This window comes from Chenopodium quinoa, unplaced genomic scaffold, assembly GCF_001683475.1.
Source record: "Chenopodium quinoa cultivar QQ74 unplaced genomic scaffold, ASM168347v1, whole genome shotgun sequence".
In the NCBI taxonomy this organism is placed as follows: domain Eukaryota; kingdom Viridiplantae; phylum Streptophyta; class Magnoliopsida; order Caryophyllales; family Amaranthaceae; genus Chenopodium; species Chenopodium quinoa.
This window is the reverse complement of record NW_018743285.1, coordinates 2,608,651-2,626,021: the sequence shown is the minus strand read 5'-3', so window position 1 is coordinate 2,626,021 and position 17,371 is coordinate 2,608,651. Positions and strand designations below refer to the sequence as shown.

At 36.1% G+C, this 17,371-nt stretch overlaps 1 protein-coding gene across 1 annotated transcript; it reads left to right on the top strand.

Moving 5' to 3' along the window:
• The first annotated feature begins 7,743 nt into the window (after nucleotides 1-7,743).
• On the top strand, nucleotides 7,744-9,846 carry LOC110735718. The gene has a single exon (XM_021915901.1). The coding sequence runs from the start codon at nucleotides 8,241-8,243 to the stop codon at nucleotides 9,549-9,551; it is 1,311 nt and encodes a 436-aa protein (XP_021771593.1). The 5' UTR covers nucleotides 7,744-8,240; the 3' UTR covers nucleotides 9,552-9,846.
• Nucleotides 9,847-17,371: the final 7,525 nt, after the last annotated feature.

Here is a 17,371-nt window from a genome sequence, read left to right as displayed (position 1 = left end):
CGACTGAAGTGACCCTTGTTCAAGGCCGAATGCGCTGTTTTCACTACTAGACTCGGCATCCGAGATAGATGACCCTTTGTTTAGGGTTGAATGCGCCATCTTCACTTCTAGACTTATCGCCGGATTCCCTGAGAATGAGATCACCCGACGTACTTGGTGGGCTGGGCGGATGGTCAAAGACTTGTAACTGAGTAGGCGGTTGCTAACAGACGGCTGTCACATAGGCGGCTTCAATACAGACGACAAGATAATCTTTCTCCCGAAAAACTCTCAGATTCTCTCTCAAAGATTTTTCGAAAAATTGCGAAATGAGGGGGGGGTAAAAGTCTATTTATAGAAGGGTAAATTAAGGGGCATTCCTGTAAATTCCCAAGGAAGGTGAAACGGAAAAATAACCACCACCTCTGCATGTCTGATAAGTGTCACAAGCACCACGTGGTCTGCCACGTCACCCTTGTGAGGGGCAAATGTTTATGGTAAAAATAACCTAGACACGTGGACGAATCAGGCCGTGACACGTGTCACCCTAGGAAGCGCTCAAAATGAACCAACCAGGATAAGACACGTGGCACACCAATCATGAGGGAAAATGGCGGCCTTCATGGGCTCAATTCCCGAGGCTTCGTAAAAACGGCGCAGCCCAATTACCTAGGTTAAATGACCTGAGATAAGGGCACGCACTCCCATACCCTATAAATAGGGACATATATTACCTTGGGAGGGACACTTACAATCATTATACTATTCATCTGTTCTTACAACAGGGAAATCTTCTAGATCTCGGGATCCAAGAAGAGAAACTTTTACTTTCCGCACTTAACTCAACTCCGTTCGTTAATAACTTGATTGTCGAAGGCAGAACTCCAAACAACCGGAGCTTCCGTTTGTTTCAGGTACAGACGCATATCGTCCAGTCTTGGAGTTGTAACTCTCTCAAAGGACACATCAGGAAACCCCGAAAAAGGGGTCGTATCAGTTCCGCAGCTCAATCATAACAGTATCATGCCGGGTTGGGTTTACCATAGGCCTAGGCCTGGTGAGAGAGAAAGAGAGATAGGGTTTAGGGTTGTGGGGTTTTGCCTTTTTGAAAATTAATTGGGTTTATTGGCTAACTTAATGATGATGGCTATTTATACCAAAATGCCCTTAATGTTAATGAAATACTTGGCAAGTTTTCCTTCTCCACTCACCATAGGAAATAGTTAATTTTAAACAAAACAGGAAACTCATTTAAGTCACTTGACTTACTTTTAAACTCTTTAATTAAAATATTTTTGCCCTATATAAATAATTATTTATTCAATAATTCTCAAAATCACATTTCAATATTATTAAATTAATTTATTAAATTCATAAAATACGGGGTATTACATGAAGAGTTCTTCCTTCGATTATCAATTATTTTAGTTTGGGACCTCCTTTGAGCTTGAAGTGGATTGAACTCTGCTCCTTATTTAGTTGCCCACACTCATTGTTATTAAAATACCGATTTAAGTCTTAGAATCTTAATTACGATTTTACGATTCATGTATGTCATACGATTCAATTTACGATTCTACCCGATTTTACATATTTCTCTTAACTAGCAAAATCCTTACAAGTTTAAAACATGCCTATATAATTATTTATAAATAATATATTGTCAATTATTGGTTGCTTAATGAGTAAACAATTTTTTCCTATTAATAATTAGGTTTCAAACTCATAATTTAAATATGTTTGATTAAATTTTGATATGACGCCTTGATTATGCATTTATGCATGTCAGTAGAATCTTACAATTTTACGATTTGACTTTACGATTCGATTCTAAGAGCCCCTTCCGATTCAAAGTAGAACCCCGATTTTACTAACTTTGCCCACACCCAAATCTCATTCTCTAAAATTAACAAAATTGCGATATCGATAGAGCATCTTCAATTGTTCTTACTATGGATTTGCTTACAATTTTCTAAAGTCTCAAGCTATTAACTTGAGTATTGGAGTACAATTGAAATTATTTTATTTTTCTAAAAACAAAAATCTAATTTGCTTGGAAAAAGGAGGAAGAATGGTAGCTAGTAATTCATTGACAATTGTGACTGGTTTAAATAGCAAGATAGTATCTAATCATTGGGATATAAACTAGCTAGAAAGGAAATTAGCTTGAGATATTATGTGATAGTAAAAGCTAATTTAACCATTAGCTTGTCATTGGAGATGCTCACACTATTTTACATTTGAAATTTAATGTTGAGAAAAGTGATAATTTGACTAGGTTAGTTAAAAGATTTGAGGAAAAGTAGGGTTAGAAAAAAAAAAAGTGAAATGCAGATTAGACGGATTAGTATAGTCACCAAACTGTTTCTCTGATCCAAGTCATGTATTGGGCCCAAGAATTGCTTGAATATTCATTTAGAAACCTAAAATAGCTTAACCCTAAGTCATTTAGTCCGAATAAACTTTAATGGGCCCAACCTACCTCAATGGCCCAAAATCCTATCTAAATCCTTCACACGGTGCCCAAAGTTACCCGCAGAGGACATTAACCGAAATAAAACTTGGGTAGTACTCCCTTCATTTTTAATTACTTGCTCTATATTTCTATGTGCGGAGTTTTAGGAGAAATTGGAGAAGTAATAAAATATTGAGGTAGTGGGGTTGGTGGAAGAATAAAAAAAATGTAAAAAAAAAAAAAAACAAAAGTAGTTGAGAGAAATTGGAGGAGCGAGAATCTGAAATTAATAAAATATGATTTTTCTTGGGCTCACTAGTTGATGAAATGATTTAAATATTGTAAAAGCTTTCCAAAAACGGAAATGAAGCAAGTAATTAAAAACGGCCGAAAATGAAAAGTGGAGCAAGTAATTAAAAACGGAGGGAGTATGCTGATACTTGGTGTGGTATGCTTGCATCACCTAGGTAACCTAGGTACAACTGGCCAATCTAGATATTTAATACAATAAGCCAGTTAAATTAGATAATGAAATCAACTCTTAGCAGCCAACTATCCACTAATATTAAACAAGGCCTAAGACAAGGAAATTTTAGTATTCTATAAGGTACCAAGCCTCAACTAGTTCATAGGAATATCCGCCGTTGATTATGTATTAATTACAAGATGACACGTGTAATAACACATTTTTTCTCTTCCACATTATTCGTCTTTGTGCCTGATTTTACACCTTATAATCTGCTACAAAAATGGAATAGTGTAAGCTAATTAAATACAGGATATGTTATGATTTGTTATGTTGGTCCATTGAAAATTATTTAATTTCAAATTAAATTCATTCGATACATTTGAGGTCATTAAGCAAACACCCTTACTTTCTTATGTACTTTTGAAAAACAATTGTCTACTTTTATGTATACACTAAATTTGAAATACACATTGTATGCATTTAAATCCAATTAAATGAAATCAAATACTACATCCGTTTCATATTATTTACAACGATTTGACATAAAGTGGGTGTAGAAAATGTCTAATCATTGCAAATAATATGAAACGAAGGAATCATTACAAATAATATGAAACGAAGGTTGTAGAACTAAATCTTGAAAAATAAGTCCCAAGGAACATAGCCTAATTAAGTTTTGTTAGGTTGGTTATCTAACTTATATCATACATATACATGGTTTTAGCAATGTAGTTAAAGTTGACTACTTATATTAGCATTGTGAAATTAAAAATTCCACAAAAAGAAGAATACAAAGAACCTAGTAAAAAAAATGCAACCATCTCCATAATTCGCGGGTTAATTGATTCTCATCGTCACATCACATTATATTATACAAATAACCATAAACAATTAGCAAAAATTACACGTCAAATTTGTCTAGACATGATCCTATTCTCCATTTTTTTGTACAATACCATAACCAATGAACCAAGTATTAAGTGCAACCAATGAACCAAGTGGGTTATTAGTCTTTTTTTTTTTTTGACAAACATTATTAGTCTTAAATATGCACTAATAAAATCATAAAGTAATCAAAATTTAGTCAAATCTTTATAATTGAACTTTTTTATGACATTTGATTTGAAAAATGACCAAATTGGCTTTTTGCGGCTTTCCCCACACACACTCCCATACATTGTAGGATTTTTTACGAAAGTAAGCTTAATTGGCAAATAATTTACCAATCTAGACGCGTGGCCAAACTATTTACGAAACTGAGCTTCTGACATAAAACGCTGCCTCGGTCAGCGTTTTTACTTTGGTTATTATTTTTTTATAAAAATTTCGTATTTTGTGAGATACAAATTAAAAAAAAATTGGAAATACAATAAAACGCTGACTCAGTCAGCGTTTTTATTGTATCCATAACAGAGAAAAACGCAGACAGAGTCAGCGTTTTACGCCTAAGCATAAAACGCTGCCTTAGTCAGCGTTTTATCTGCTGGCTGAAGGCAGCAACAGCAGGCCCCCAACAGCAACCAGTGCAGCCCCCTTCCACATCCACCACCCTCTCCACATCCACCAACACCACCACCCTCCTCCTCCACATGCACCACCACCACCACCCTCCTCCTCCACATCCACCACCCTCCTCCACATCCACATCCACCAACACCACCACCCTCCTCCTCCACATGCACCACCACCACCACCCTCCTCCTCCACATCCACCACCCTCCTCCACATCCACATCCACCAACATCACCACCCTCCTCCTCCACATGCACCACCACCACCACCCTCCTCCTCCACATCCACCACCACCACCACCCTCCTCCTCCACATCCACCACCTCCACCACCACCCTCCTCCTCCACATCCACCACATCCACCACCCTCCTCCACATCCACCAACACCACCACCCTCCTCCTCCACATGCACCACCACCACCACCCTCCTCCTCCACCTCCACCACCCTCCTCCTCCACATCCACCACCACCACCACCCACATGCACCACCACCACCACCCTCCTCCTCCACCTCCACCACCCTCCTCCTCCACATCCACCACCACCACCACCACCACCCTCCTCCTCCACATCCACATCCACCACCACCATCACCCTCCTCCTCCACATCCTCCACCACCTCCACCACCCTCCTCCTCCACATCCATCACCTCCACCATCCATCCTCCTCCACATCCACCACCACCACATCCACAATTTATTTTGAATGAAATGAGTCAAACGTGGACAAAATAAGGAATTTGAAATTCAAACAAGACATAAATTCACTCAAATAATTATTAAAATAATAATGTAATGTAAGTGTTATGTACAACAAACTAGAGGTCATTACAGCAAATAAATCAGATAATTCTATCATATTCTGACTCATCAATTTGGTGTAACGGCTCTCTGTCCTGTATGTCCACTCTCGGCCTTTGACGACGACTGTAGTGACGGACCGTGGTAAATGGGTTCGGGCGTACTGGCGGAGTCAACTGGCTGTAAGATGGGTCATCAGGATGACGTAGGGGCGCGGAACTGCGAATGTCGTACTCCTCTGCGCCCGTGAATGACGAAGGATCACCCCCACAGCTACTCTGGCCAGCCTCGAACTGTGAGTGACTAGAGTGGTCGCCATGATCGTCCCGGGGGTGGACGAGATAGGCGTGACCATATCTCTGCAAGGTAGCCATGCCCATATCTCGCACCCGCTCGACCTGTGCTCTGGGCGGCTCAGGTATGCCTGGAAGGACGTCCGACAGTGCGTCAACCATCGCTGTCATATCCAACGCCTGCAGTAATTAAGGATGAGTTAGTTGAATGATATACAAATTTAAAATTGATAAAATAAGTTAATCAAATACACTTACATATCCCCTGATCACGTCAAAGGATGGATGGTAATGTGCGGATGGCGGTGTGTAGCTGTGGTTGATGAAACGCCGTGTAATCCGCATGTACCACTCCATGTATGGATCGTATGGATCCATAACGCCGTGGATGGGGTCACCAGTGACGACGAACTCCAACCGTCGATGCCACAAGTCAATGTACTGGGCATGCTCCGTCCGCCAGTTCCTGTCGCTCTTTCCCCGACGGTCAATGCGGTGCAGCCGGGCACTAGTGTCACACTGCTGGGGGACAGTCTGTCGTAGTCCAAACTGTCGCATGACTCGATCTGGTAGGTGACCCTCGATGACCTCAAAACAGATCAGGGGGACCCTAGAACGCCACTGCGCCTGATGATCTAGCAGATGTGGAGGCATGGCAGCAACTAAATCAGCTTCATACGGGTCCCATGTCATCTGCGATAACACATAAAAAGTAACATAATAAACAGGTTAGTGCATATTAAATATGTTAAGAGTATACATAATAAATAACAATTTCATAAACAAATTAAAGATTTCACCTGATCCTCGGTCAGTCGATCAAGGGCGTCTCGGTAGTATGGCAGGCCCCTCGCCGCATGCGCATATGTCAGCTTGGGGACCGCCCATCTGCAAGCGTACGCCTCGTCGGGGGAAGGCCGTGGTGGAGGAATGTACCGCTCATACTGCTGGTCCTGATCCTGCTGCCCCTGACGATGTATAGCAGGCCTACCTGGCCTGCCTACATGGATGTGCCTACATTGGGTTTAAGCCAATAATGCTATGAACCTCGTTCATCAGATCGTTGAAAGTCATGTCCGGTCCAAGTGGCAATGGTTCCATATTTCCACCACTATACTGGACATTCGGTCCATCAGACACAAATTCACCCCCCATCGGCATAACAAAGCTGCGTTTTGTGCAGCCATATTCTATACAACAACCAAAAACACATCTTAATTGCATGCAATCTCCACCAATTCGCACAAAAACAACCAAGATATTCACACTATAAACATAAATAACCAACATTGTTCCAATTCACATTACAACCACAACAAAGTACACAACGAACATATTCACACTATAACAACCAACATATTCTACATAACAAAATTTTCGTAATTAAACAACAATGTAGGCTACTTTATCAAACTAAAACAACAATTTCATCAACATTATCAACAATTTCATCAACATTTTCAACAATTTTATCAAACATTTCCACAATTTCATCATAAACTTTCTTACTAAACTAACATCAATTTAGGGCTTTTATACTAGACAATTATCAAATTACAACAAACCAACTTAGAATTATCAACATAATTGTCAATTTAAATCAAACTAACTTAGAATAATCAACAACATTATCAAATTAAAACAATGTAGTATATAATTATCAAACTAACCTAGGTTTTTAAATTTTAAAAACAAATAAGTGAGAAGTACTAACAATGTGATTATAAAGAAGAGGAGAGGCATGGCGGCAGCAGGCAATAGGCGGCGGCGACGGCGACGGCGGCAGGCAGCAGGCGGCGGCGACGGCAGAGCTTTGAGGAAGATAGGCTATTGCGTGAGGAAGAGTGAGTTTGAGTTTTTAGTTTTGAGGAAGAGTGAGTGCGCGAAAAATATAGCAGGCAAAACCGCTGACTGAGGCAGCGTGTTTCTAGTATTAATGAAACGCTGCCTCAGTCAGCGTTTTAAGGCCTGTCCCAGCCTGATACAAAAACGCTGACTGAGGCAGCGTTTTTATGTATTTCTATATTTTTTAAAAAAAAAATTTGTATTTCACTAAATAAGAATTTTTTTAAAAAAAAAATAATAACAGAGGTAAAACGCTGACCGAGGCAGCGTTTTACCTCAGAAGCTCAATTCCGTAAATAGTTTGAAAACGCGTCTATATTCGTAAATAGTTTGCTAATAGGGCTCAGTTTCGTAAAAAATCCTACATTGTAACTGCATATTCTGCCATTGGCTCTCTCAAATATATTCCCCATTTCTCAAAATTATTTTTACTCAAATAAATAAATTTATTTTCATCCCATATAATTGCAACATTTAGATCTCCGCCTTTCTACCAAATTCTTATTGCTTATTCTACCAGAGGATACTGACAGAAACAAGGAGGAGCACAAATAAGTTTCTCTAATCTTAATTAATTTATTTTATTTTATTAATTTTATGCACTTTAATTTGCTTTTTCTATAATTCTATTTGGTGGGTGTTTGAGATTCTGTCTTGTTTTCTTGTAATTATTTGTGATTTGGGTTTCATATATATGGAGTTTCTGTGAATTTTATGATTATCTATTTGGGTTTTTGGCTAGAAAAAGGGTTTTAGGGATTCAAGTTAGGATCTTGAGTTTTTGGGTGGGTTTTATGTTTGCAACATTAGTTTTGATAAATGGGTTTTAGCTTTTGAGAAGATAGGTTGAAAGTGTTGAACAAAGGTTAATGTTTGGTGAAATTGATGGATAATAATTTGTCATTAGCAAATATGATGCCTGGTGGTGGTTCTGTTTATGGGGGTTCTGAATTGCAAGGATCAATGAGGGTTAACCACCATCAGAACCCTAGAACCCTGCAGCCTGGGCAAGGCTTGATGAACCACCCGTCGTCGTTGCACGAAATTTTGCCTTTGAAAATGGGACAAGGTCATAGTTGTGATCAACCAAATTCTATGGCTGATTATAATAAAGGGGAAAGGGTGAAAAATTCACAAACGGACGAAGAGGATCATAGTTCTAATGGGGAGGGAATGGATGGACAAAATGATCCTAGTAAGGGAAAGAATGTGCCTCAATGGCATCGCGTAAAATGGAACAATTCGATGGTTAAGCTTTTGATTACGGCTATTTCTTACCTTAGTGAAGATGCATTCTTTGAGGGTTCTCAAGGAAGAAGGAAATATTTGACTTTGCATAAGAAGGGTAAGTGGAAATCGATTTCAAAAGTGATGGCTGAGAGGGGTTTTTTTGTATCACCCCAACAGTGTGAGGATAAATTCAATGACCTGAATAAGAGGTATAAGAAACTCAATGAAATTCTTGGGAAGGGCACTTCTTGTCAGGTTGTTGAGAAACCAGCTATTTTAGACATGATGGATCACATTTCTGAGAAAGAAAAAGACGAGGTTAGGAAAATTCTGAGCTCGAAGCATTTGTTTTATGAAGAGTTGTGTTCATATCATAACAATAATCGACTGCATCTGCCCCCTGATCCAGCACTTCAGCAGTCTTTGCAGTTGGCATTGAGAAGTAGAGATGATAATGGCGTTGATTTTAAAAGGCATCCACATGATGATGCTGTTGAGGATGATGATGGTGCAGATAGTGATGATCATGAAGATTATGGAGAAAACTATAGCAAGGCGGCATATGCTCTCTCGGGAGATCCGTCAAAAAGAATGAAACAAGGCCTAAGTCTGGAGAATTTCAACTTTAGGCCTCAATCTACTCAGGACTTCAGCAAGGGTTTCCAATTGCAACCACAAAATCCGTGTGCTGATATGCATCCACCTTTACCTGAAAGTCAGAAAGCAGCTTTATTGCAGAATCAATGGTTGAAATCACAAGCACTTCAATTAGAAGAGCAGAAGATACATATTGAGTCAGAAGCACTGCAGTTGGAGAAACAGCGGCTCAAGTGGCAGCGATTCTGTAAGAGAAAAGATCAAGAGCTGGAAAAACTAAAGATGGAGAATGATAGGATGAAGCTTGAAAATGATTGTATAGCATTAGAATTGAAGCGCATGGAAATGAGCACCAATTCTAAGAACTAAATTTTTTTGTTTAGAAATTTTCTATTGACTAGAAATATGGTGTAGCACATCTCTTTTGGTATGGCATCTTGGACTGCAGACATTCTGTTATTGCCAAGAGCTTAACCTGACTAGAGGATAATTGCAGTGCCTTTATCAAGTATTTTGAGTACTAAATGGTACTAGCTTGCTACATAATGTTTTCCATTTGCCATTGCATCTTTCTTTTAATTTTTGGGTGAGAGGTGTTCTAACATGTGTATATTGTGCTAACATGAATATATCCTTTCTCTCACACTGATGTCTTGGTTTATCATACCAATCTCTTCGTGATGATGACTTTGAAGATATACATCCCCCGTGCAATTTTGGGGATGGTAACATATGTTCTTTGTCATCAGCATGTGACCTATATCATTTACCATCGGTGAATTGATATTTACTCAGATTAATGCATGCATGTTGTTGCAGTACTTTAGTTCAGAAGACCCCCCTGGGGGCGCAGGGGGGTTGGGGGAGCTGAGCATCTGTTCTTCGCTAAAACCTGGGAAACCGTTCGATTTAGTATACTGTCTTGTTATGTCCCTCTCTCAGATGTCTATATTCACTATTTTGTCTATGCTGCATTTGCTTAATTGTTGTTTTTACAACTCTAGTGTTTCTATTCTTGCCCAATGGAAACAGAGGGGATTCTGATCTTTTCCTTATTTAGTAGTATTTGAGTTTCTTCCTTGGTATGTTTTAACCAATCAATTCTTTTTTATATGGACAGTAAGTTTGCAATTCGCTTGTTGAGTTTCATTTATTAACAAACGAGTTTGTAAATGTCATGTTTTCTTGGTACAATTTCCTTGCCATTTCTACTTCTTGGACAGATGCTATCTTCAATTGTAGAAGTGTGAGCTAAAAGGTACCACATCAATGTGGCTATCTAATATCTATCTATGACAAGGACGCAAGGTATGTCCAATTTAACTGCTGTTTCATCTGTTTTCTCCTTGTTTGTTTGTTTGTGTTTTTTTTTTTTTTTTTTTTTTTTTTTTTTTTTTTTTTTTTTTTTTTAAGCTGGGGGTTAAACAGGAAATGGATGGTTTTTTTTTTTTTTTTTTTTTTTTATTGTTTGCTTCATATTCTTGCTTCTTAGGGTCCTGTTACTTTCAGACTTTCAGTAGTCATGTCTGAAAGTTTAATTAGGATGTCTGATCTTTTTTTTTTTATTGATTGCAATGGTCATTTTACAATGTTTAATTTTACTTAGAGGGTAATATGTTATACTGGGGAATAATTTTTTAGTCATTTTGGCTTGTGGTAGGACGCTTAAACATGCTGTGTTACGGTTAAATACTTATTGATATTTTAAGTAAAAAGCTTTTAAAGTTGTAGGCAATAGATTGGCTTCATACAGTTCATGCGTATATATGTCCATCTAGAAGGCATGATGCAGTGTTTCTCTTTATCATTTGACTGTGTTCATCATTTGATAATTGAAGTGATGATAGTTTTGAATTCAGAGTTGATTTACTTGTTCTGATTCTTTCCTTACCACTTCAATGTGATTGAATTAAGTTTGTATCTGGTCACTTAGCTGGATCATTTACGAGTAGTCATCTGAGCTTGAGTCCATTTGCAAGGTTTAATTTGTGCTTTCTTTTTATGGATGAACTGCTAATGGGCATTGACTAGGTATGTCCGTATGTGGAGACTACATGGTCCTTATACCATATAGTTTATTAAGGGATTTAGTCAGGAAAAATGTTATGAAGAATGCAAAACATAACTAATGAGTTGCAAAAATTAGTGAATCTGGGAAATGGAAATAAGGCACATTTCACTGATTTTCTCAGAACTTGTATTTAGTTTCATTTCAAGACATGATTTCGACTCCAATCATTTGACAAAGTCAGAGGTATTGAACTAGTTTCGGGATTTTGAAAGACATCCTTTGGATTATGAGTAGAGGGACAAAATAGGATGAAAACGAGAACAATGATTGATTAGTTTTATGTTAGTTTTTGTGATCATGTTCATTACTTTGTTGTCTCTTGAAGACTTTAGGGAATCCTTGGATTGGCCGTAATGAGAAAATAAAGAGAAAGAGGATGGGTAGAAGTGGTAGTTGTTGAATGAATATGGATGTTGAAATTACTACAAATTTACCTTCGATTTGGGGATAATATTTTACTCTAGGTGGGTGGTGCTGAACTAATACCCATTTGATGGGTAGCTATATCTCCATCCCTCCTCAATCACCACCACCTTACCACTTTTTATATTCGTCTCTTATTATCCCCTCTTCGCTTCACCCTTGACCCTAGTATGCCCTTAATAAGAGAATATTACTGCTTGTGACGTTATTGTCCCGGCCTGGCGATCTGGTGCAATGTTAGCTAGAAAGAAATAAGCTAGGAGAGGAGGAGAGGGATATAAGCAAATTTATCCAAACCTTTTCCTGTCTTATTCTCCATCAGAGGGACAGTATGCATAAGGCCAGATTGTGCTTCATGTGTTCATTTTTTTAAATAATCGTCCTCGATGAACAATATCCAATGTTTCACTTCCATATGCCTGAATGATTTTAACTTTTTTTAAAATGCTCTTTTGTTGAACTTAAAACTCATTCGTAGCTGATGTAAAATTGTAAACCCTCTCCTACCAACCAAAAATGGTTAGCCTGCAGCTTGCTGATGCTCTCCTCTTTTCCCGAGTGCGGGGGTAAGAGCATAGTACTTGTGTGGTGTGTCAGTACTGTATGAATTTGCTTTGATACATACGAGCAAGTAAGTTTCAACGTCCTAGCCTAATGATATCTTAGACTAGATCTTTGCTATAGGGTTACTTTTGTTTTGCGCAATATTGCTTGTAGAATGTGGTCATAGAGGCCTGAAAATTTGTTACGTCTGTTGTTTTCAAGCTAACCTTTAAAGTTGGCCTAGTTTGGACAAGGAAATTCTAGCTTTCACTTTTGGTTTTTCACATAAGAGCAACTATCGTTTTGATTTTTTTTCACTTTCTTTCTCCTTTTTACTTAATTTCCTATAGCAGTTATAGTTTTAACTTTGAAAATAATTTAAATAGGCACTGAGCTCTGCTAGCTTAGGATCTGTTTTTTGAACTTACTAATAACTATTTTGTCTTATTTCAAACAAAATAAGCTCCACCATTGGAAGCATAAGTTTGGTCGTAGTGAAAATAAGCTCAATTATTATAAGTTAACGCTAAATAAGTTGAAGCAAACATAGCCTTGGGCTTATACGGAGTATAATGCCTGCTCCTTACTTTTTATTGTATTCAAACAATAACATTATGAACCTCACGAAAATGGAGAATCAGATCGGAATCAACGAGATGTTGTGACAGGCAATTATTGTATTGGCCCCCTTGATGAGTTTATATGTAATATCAAACAAGAGAAGAATTCAAAGTAGATAAGCCTCCTAATGTTACCAGAAATCCAAAAGCTCACTACTTATGCCATTTCTAAAACTTTGTTTCTCTGTAGAGAAACTTGCTCAGATTCACAAATTTTGTTCTTCAGAAACATTGTTTCGGAAAATTCATATTATTTGGGCAAGTCTAATTTGTGTTGGCTTAACTCTTAATAGAACGAATGAGCTTGTTTTAGCACTGCAGTTAAATGAGCTAGGACGGACACCAACCAAACACTTGATCCACTGATTGCAGTGAAATAGAGTTGCGAGAATGGATACAACTTTCAGGGTAGAGTATTCTTCACTTTGGCGCGGATTGGTGGGTGGATGCGAGCATGCTTACAAGTGTACCCTTCTTTACTTTCCTTCTACAGCACAAGAGAAGACTGCAAAACAAAGAAAGAGCGAGTTAATATGAAACCTGAAGTCTCTAGGCATTGCTCTTATACTCCTGAATGCTGCGTTGCATGCTCCTGCAAGCTGATACCCTCATGGCCTCATGCCAATGGGGTGTTCTTATGGCTTATGTTACCTAAAACATGGAAGTAAAACATTTTGCCTCCACAAAATTAGTTGAAGTTGGATAAAGTAGCCAGTGATTTGAGCCACTCTAGAGTTGTGCATCCTTATGACTTATGTTGTCATTGGATTTTTTTTAAATTTTTTATTTGAAAAGCGTAGTGATAAAGATTATATATTAGTAAAAAATATAATGATTATATATTGCTAAAAAGGTATGCTCAAAGTGATAGTTTAGAAATAAATGGTAAAAAAAAGTCAAATTGTGTCAATTATTCAGAAATGGATAGAGTATAAATGAGTGACGTATTTGGCTCTTGGGACTTTGTTATGGTTGCTATTCTCATCTCGCAACGTTAAACGGAAAACGTTAAAAACAAAAAAGGTTGGGGGAGAAAGAAAGGAAAAAAAAAAGTGAACGCAAGAGGGTCAAATTGATTTGAAAAACGACTAAAAAGGCTTATCCAGTAATGTTGTTATGTACCTCACATCAAAGTGGACATTTCATTCATTCACAATTCACAAAGAAAATTAATTGAGTGAGAAGGTTAAATATTAACGAAAAAGATACCTAAAGTGGGCATCACCATTCAATAGTCAATCACTTTCGCTATTTCTCTTATAAATACTGTTAAAGGGTCATTTACCTTGAGTAAAAAAAGGGACCCCTCCATTTTTAAGTCATGTCCAACTAGGGCAATTCAATTCATTCCAAATTTCCAATTACTGCTCTCAACTTGGGCTTTTGGGTTTACATTTACATTCTTTGGTCCACAACGTGACCCCGTTGGCTGTTTGGGCCCTCCGTTTTTGAACTTTCACACCTTCCAAATAGACTCGTATTATCTCCGTTCTTTTAATTTTTCCTGCCTTTGACGAAATATTTCATAACTCTGTATTATTTGTTGCATTTATTTGTCATTATTATTTACATAGATTGGAAATCTATATATTAATAGAAATATTTTTTTTCCTTAAAATGTAAAAGGAAAAAAAAAAAAAAAATAGTTTTAATTTGATTCCTTCAAACATTCAAATCCTCGAATTTTACCCTTTTAAATCCAACTTGGGACGGAATTTTCCTTATCTTCACCCATGCTTCAAGATTATCTAAGCTATTAATGTTGGCTGAGTTTAAGTTGACTAATAATGAGGGGTTCAGATCTGAAAAGACCCTTTATCTTACCTACCAATAAAAAGTAGAATAATACGTCTAAACAATGAAATACGTTGTAAATAAAAATAACGTACGCAATATTTCACAATCTACCTTATCTGTAAAACTAAAACTTTGATGGGAAAATTTGAATTATCAAAAATGAAAATTTTTATTTGGAGAAAAAGTTAAGACATGCTTTTTTTAACATTATCAATACGTACAGTAGTATACAATTTCGTCAATGGTTTATTGATAAAACTAAATGGGTATATACTATATAGTGGGTGAAATTAAAGCATCAGACTTAAATGGGACCAAGGGATGGAGGGGATTTGTTTTAGTAAGCTATTGATTTATTATTCTTCATTTCACAAAAAAAAAAAAAAAAATGATTGGACAAAAAAATTAATTGGATTTTTCTTTTGTCCAATTATTATTATTATTATTATTTATTTTTTTTGAAAAATAAAGCATCAATTTATACAAACAATTACGAGTACAATATAAGGAGGATATATTTAGTCAACTTACATCCCTTATCATATATGCAATGCCTCTTATATTTAAACAAAAGAACTCTTAACAGAGTGTACATTATCTTTTGGAAAGTTTTTCCGCCATTATTTTCTCCAAAACTAGCTTAACATTTAATTTTTGTTACAATACTTATAAGCATACTCTTTTATACGACATAATATCATAAATATTTTTATAAAAATCATTAAATCCTACCAAGTACGTAAATTTAATAGAGCATAAAAGGGGTATTTGCATAATATGTGAAGTTATTTATACAGCGCCAGGGCACCCAGAGAGGGTGAGCCGTTTTATTATTTCACAGAATTTAATGGGTTAAGTGGTCCAAAAAAGTCAAAATTTTAGCTTTTGTATTATAATCCTACTTCATCCATATTATAGCAATAACTCATATTTGATCAAACACTAAACTCAGCTCTATGAATGATCATTACCAATAATTCAAACTCTTCGTTCCATTTTATTTGTAATAATATTTTTTTACACATTTTAATTACAGCGAAAAGTAGTAAGGTTGTAAGGATAAATGAATAGGGAGTAGAATGCAATTTAATTAGTGTAGGCTCAATGGCTCATATAAATTAAGAGAATGAACGTAGAAAAAAAAAGTGTTGCAAATAATTAAATGTAGGAATATTAATCTATGAGAAACTTGTATTACTTATGATTAAAAACAGTGTTATTTTTAAAATGCAGGAGTATAAACTTGAATGTTGTGTTTACTTCCGTATGAATAAGTACACAATTAAGATTCTCAGTTATAGTAGGTGTTTCTGATTATAAGTATCCTCAATCCCATCGGTAACAAGGAGAGGAAATATAATTAAAAATAGAATTAAACAATTTATATATCTTGACTTATTTTGTTTAATAATATTAGGATTGATCTTTATATATTATAAGTATGCAGCATGCATATGACGGTTATATCGAACACATACAATATCACCTCATTTCTTACTATAGATCACTCGCAATCACGTAAAAGTCACCATTTATTATTCTATAAATACTTCAAATTCAATCTATCTTATCATACAACCGTCTCATGAATAGTAACAAATATTTTTATTTGTACTGTGTTAATTTAATCATAAAATAGTGATATGACGTCTACATAAAAAGTATACAGATCAATACTATAAAACCGTAACTTAAACTAATAATAAAACTATTATTATACATATGACGGACGACAGAGTTAATGGCACACAACGTTATGTTGTCTAGGAAATGAATAATAACAAGATGAGACAATAATATTAACCCAATTCAAAGTTGATAAAATGATTGTAAATAATAAAAGAGGGAATAATAGAAACGAACATACAGCTGGTGAAGAAAGCAACAGTTAAGAAATAAATGGGTAACTATATATAGGAAAGTTATAGTAGTAGTAGTATGAATAATGATTTCGAAAGAGTATGAAATTAATTGTAATTAGTTGGTCTTATCTGGCTAACGCCGTAGCATTGCATGTGAACGTGCTTTCATGTAGGGAACGCAACATGTACCCATCTCTATGAAATTATATACTATATACTATATGCTAGATTAATTATTTACGAAGGTGATCGAGTGAGAGTATGTACTTCTATTTTTAGCACCACTTAATTGTTGGAGATTTTTCTTTTCTACTTTTGGGAGGGGGGTTGGTAAATCGATTGAGAAAGCTAGATCGATCGATTGTACCGTTTTATTTTATCAAAGTTATAAAGGGCTGGAGTTTCATCTGAAACCATATGACAGTTAGAGAATTTTTATTACACTACATCGATATTTGACACTCACATGTAACTTTTTATGATGTTACACTCACATGTGACTTTTTACACACTGCTCTTAAATAAATTTTCATTACATTTAAAAAAAATTATGGTGAGTCTATGTTTTTTGAAACTTAATTTATCTAAGTTAAATAATCATACACTATTTGTAGCCATTGGCTTTAGATTATTGAGTATACAGTAGCAAATGATAGAACAACCAAGTGGTTGCCTTTGTAACTTGTAAGGATTATTTTAACTTCACAGTACAGAGTACTCACTCAATTCCTTCCCCATGCCAACACCTCCTGAAGTAAAAAAAATAAAATAAAATAATAAATAAATAAATAAATAAATAAAATAAAATAAATAAATAATAAAAATAATAATAATAATAATAATAATAATAATAATAATAATAATGATGATGAT

Bases quoted from the DNA above. Each gene is read 5' to 3' on its own strand.
- LOC110735718 (XM_021915901.1), top strand. From the start codon at position 8,241: ATGGATAATAATTTGTCATTAGCAAATATGATGCCTGGTGGTGGTTCT.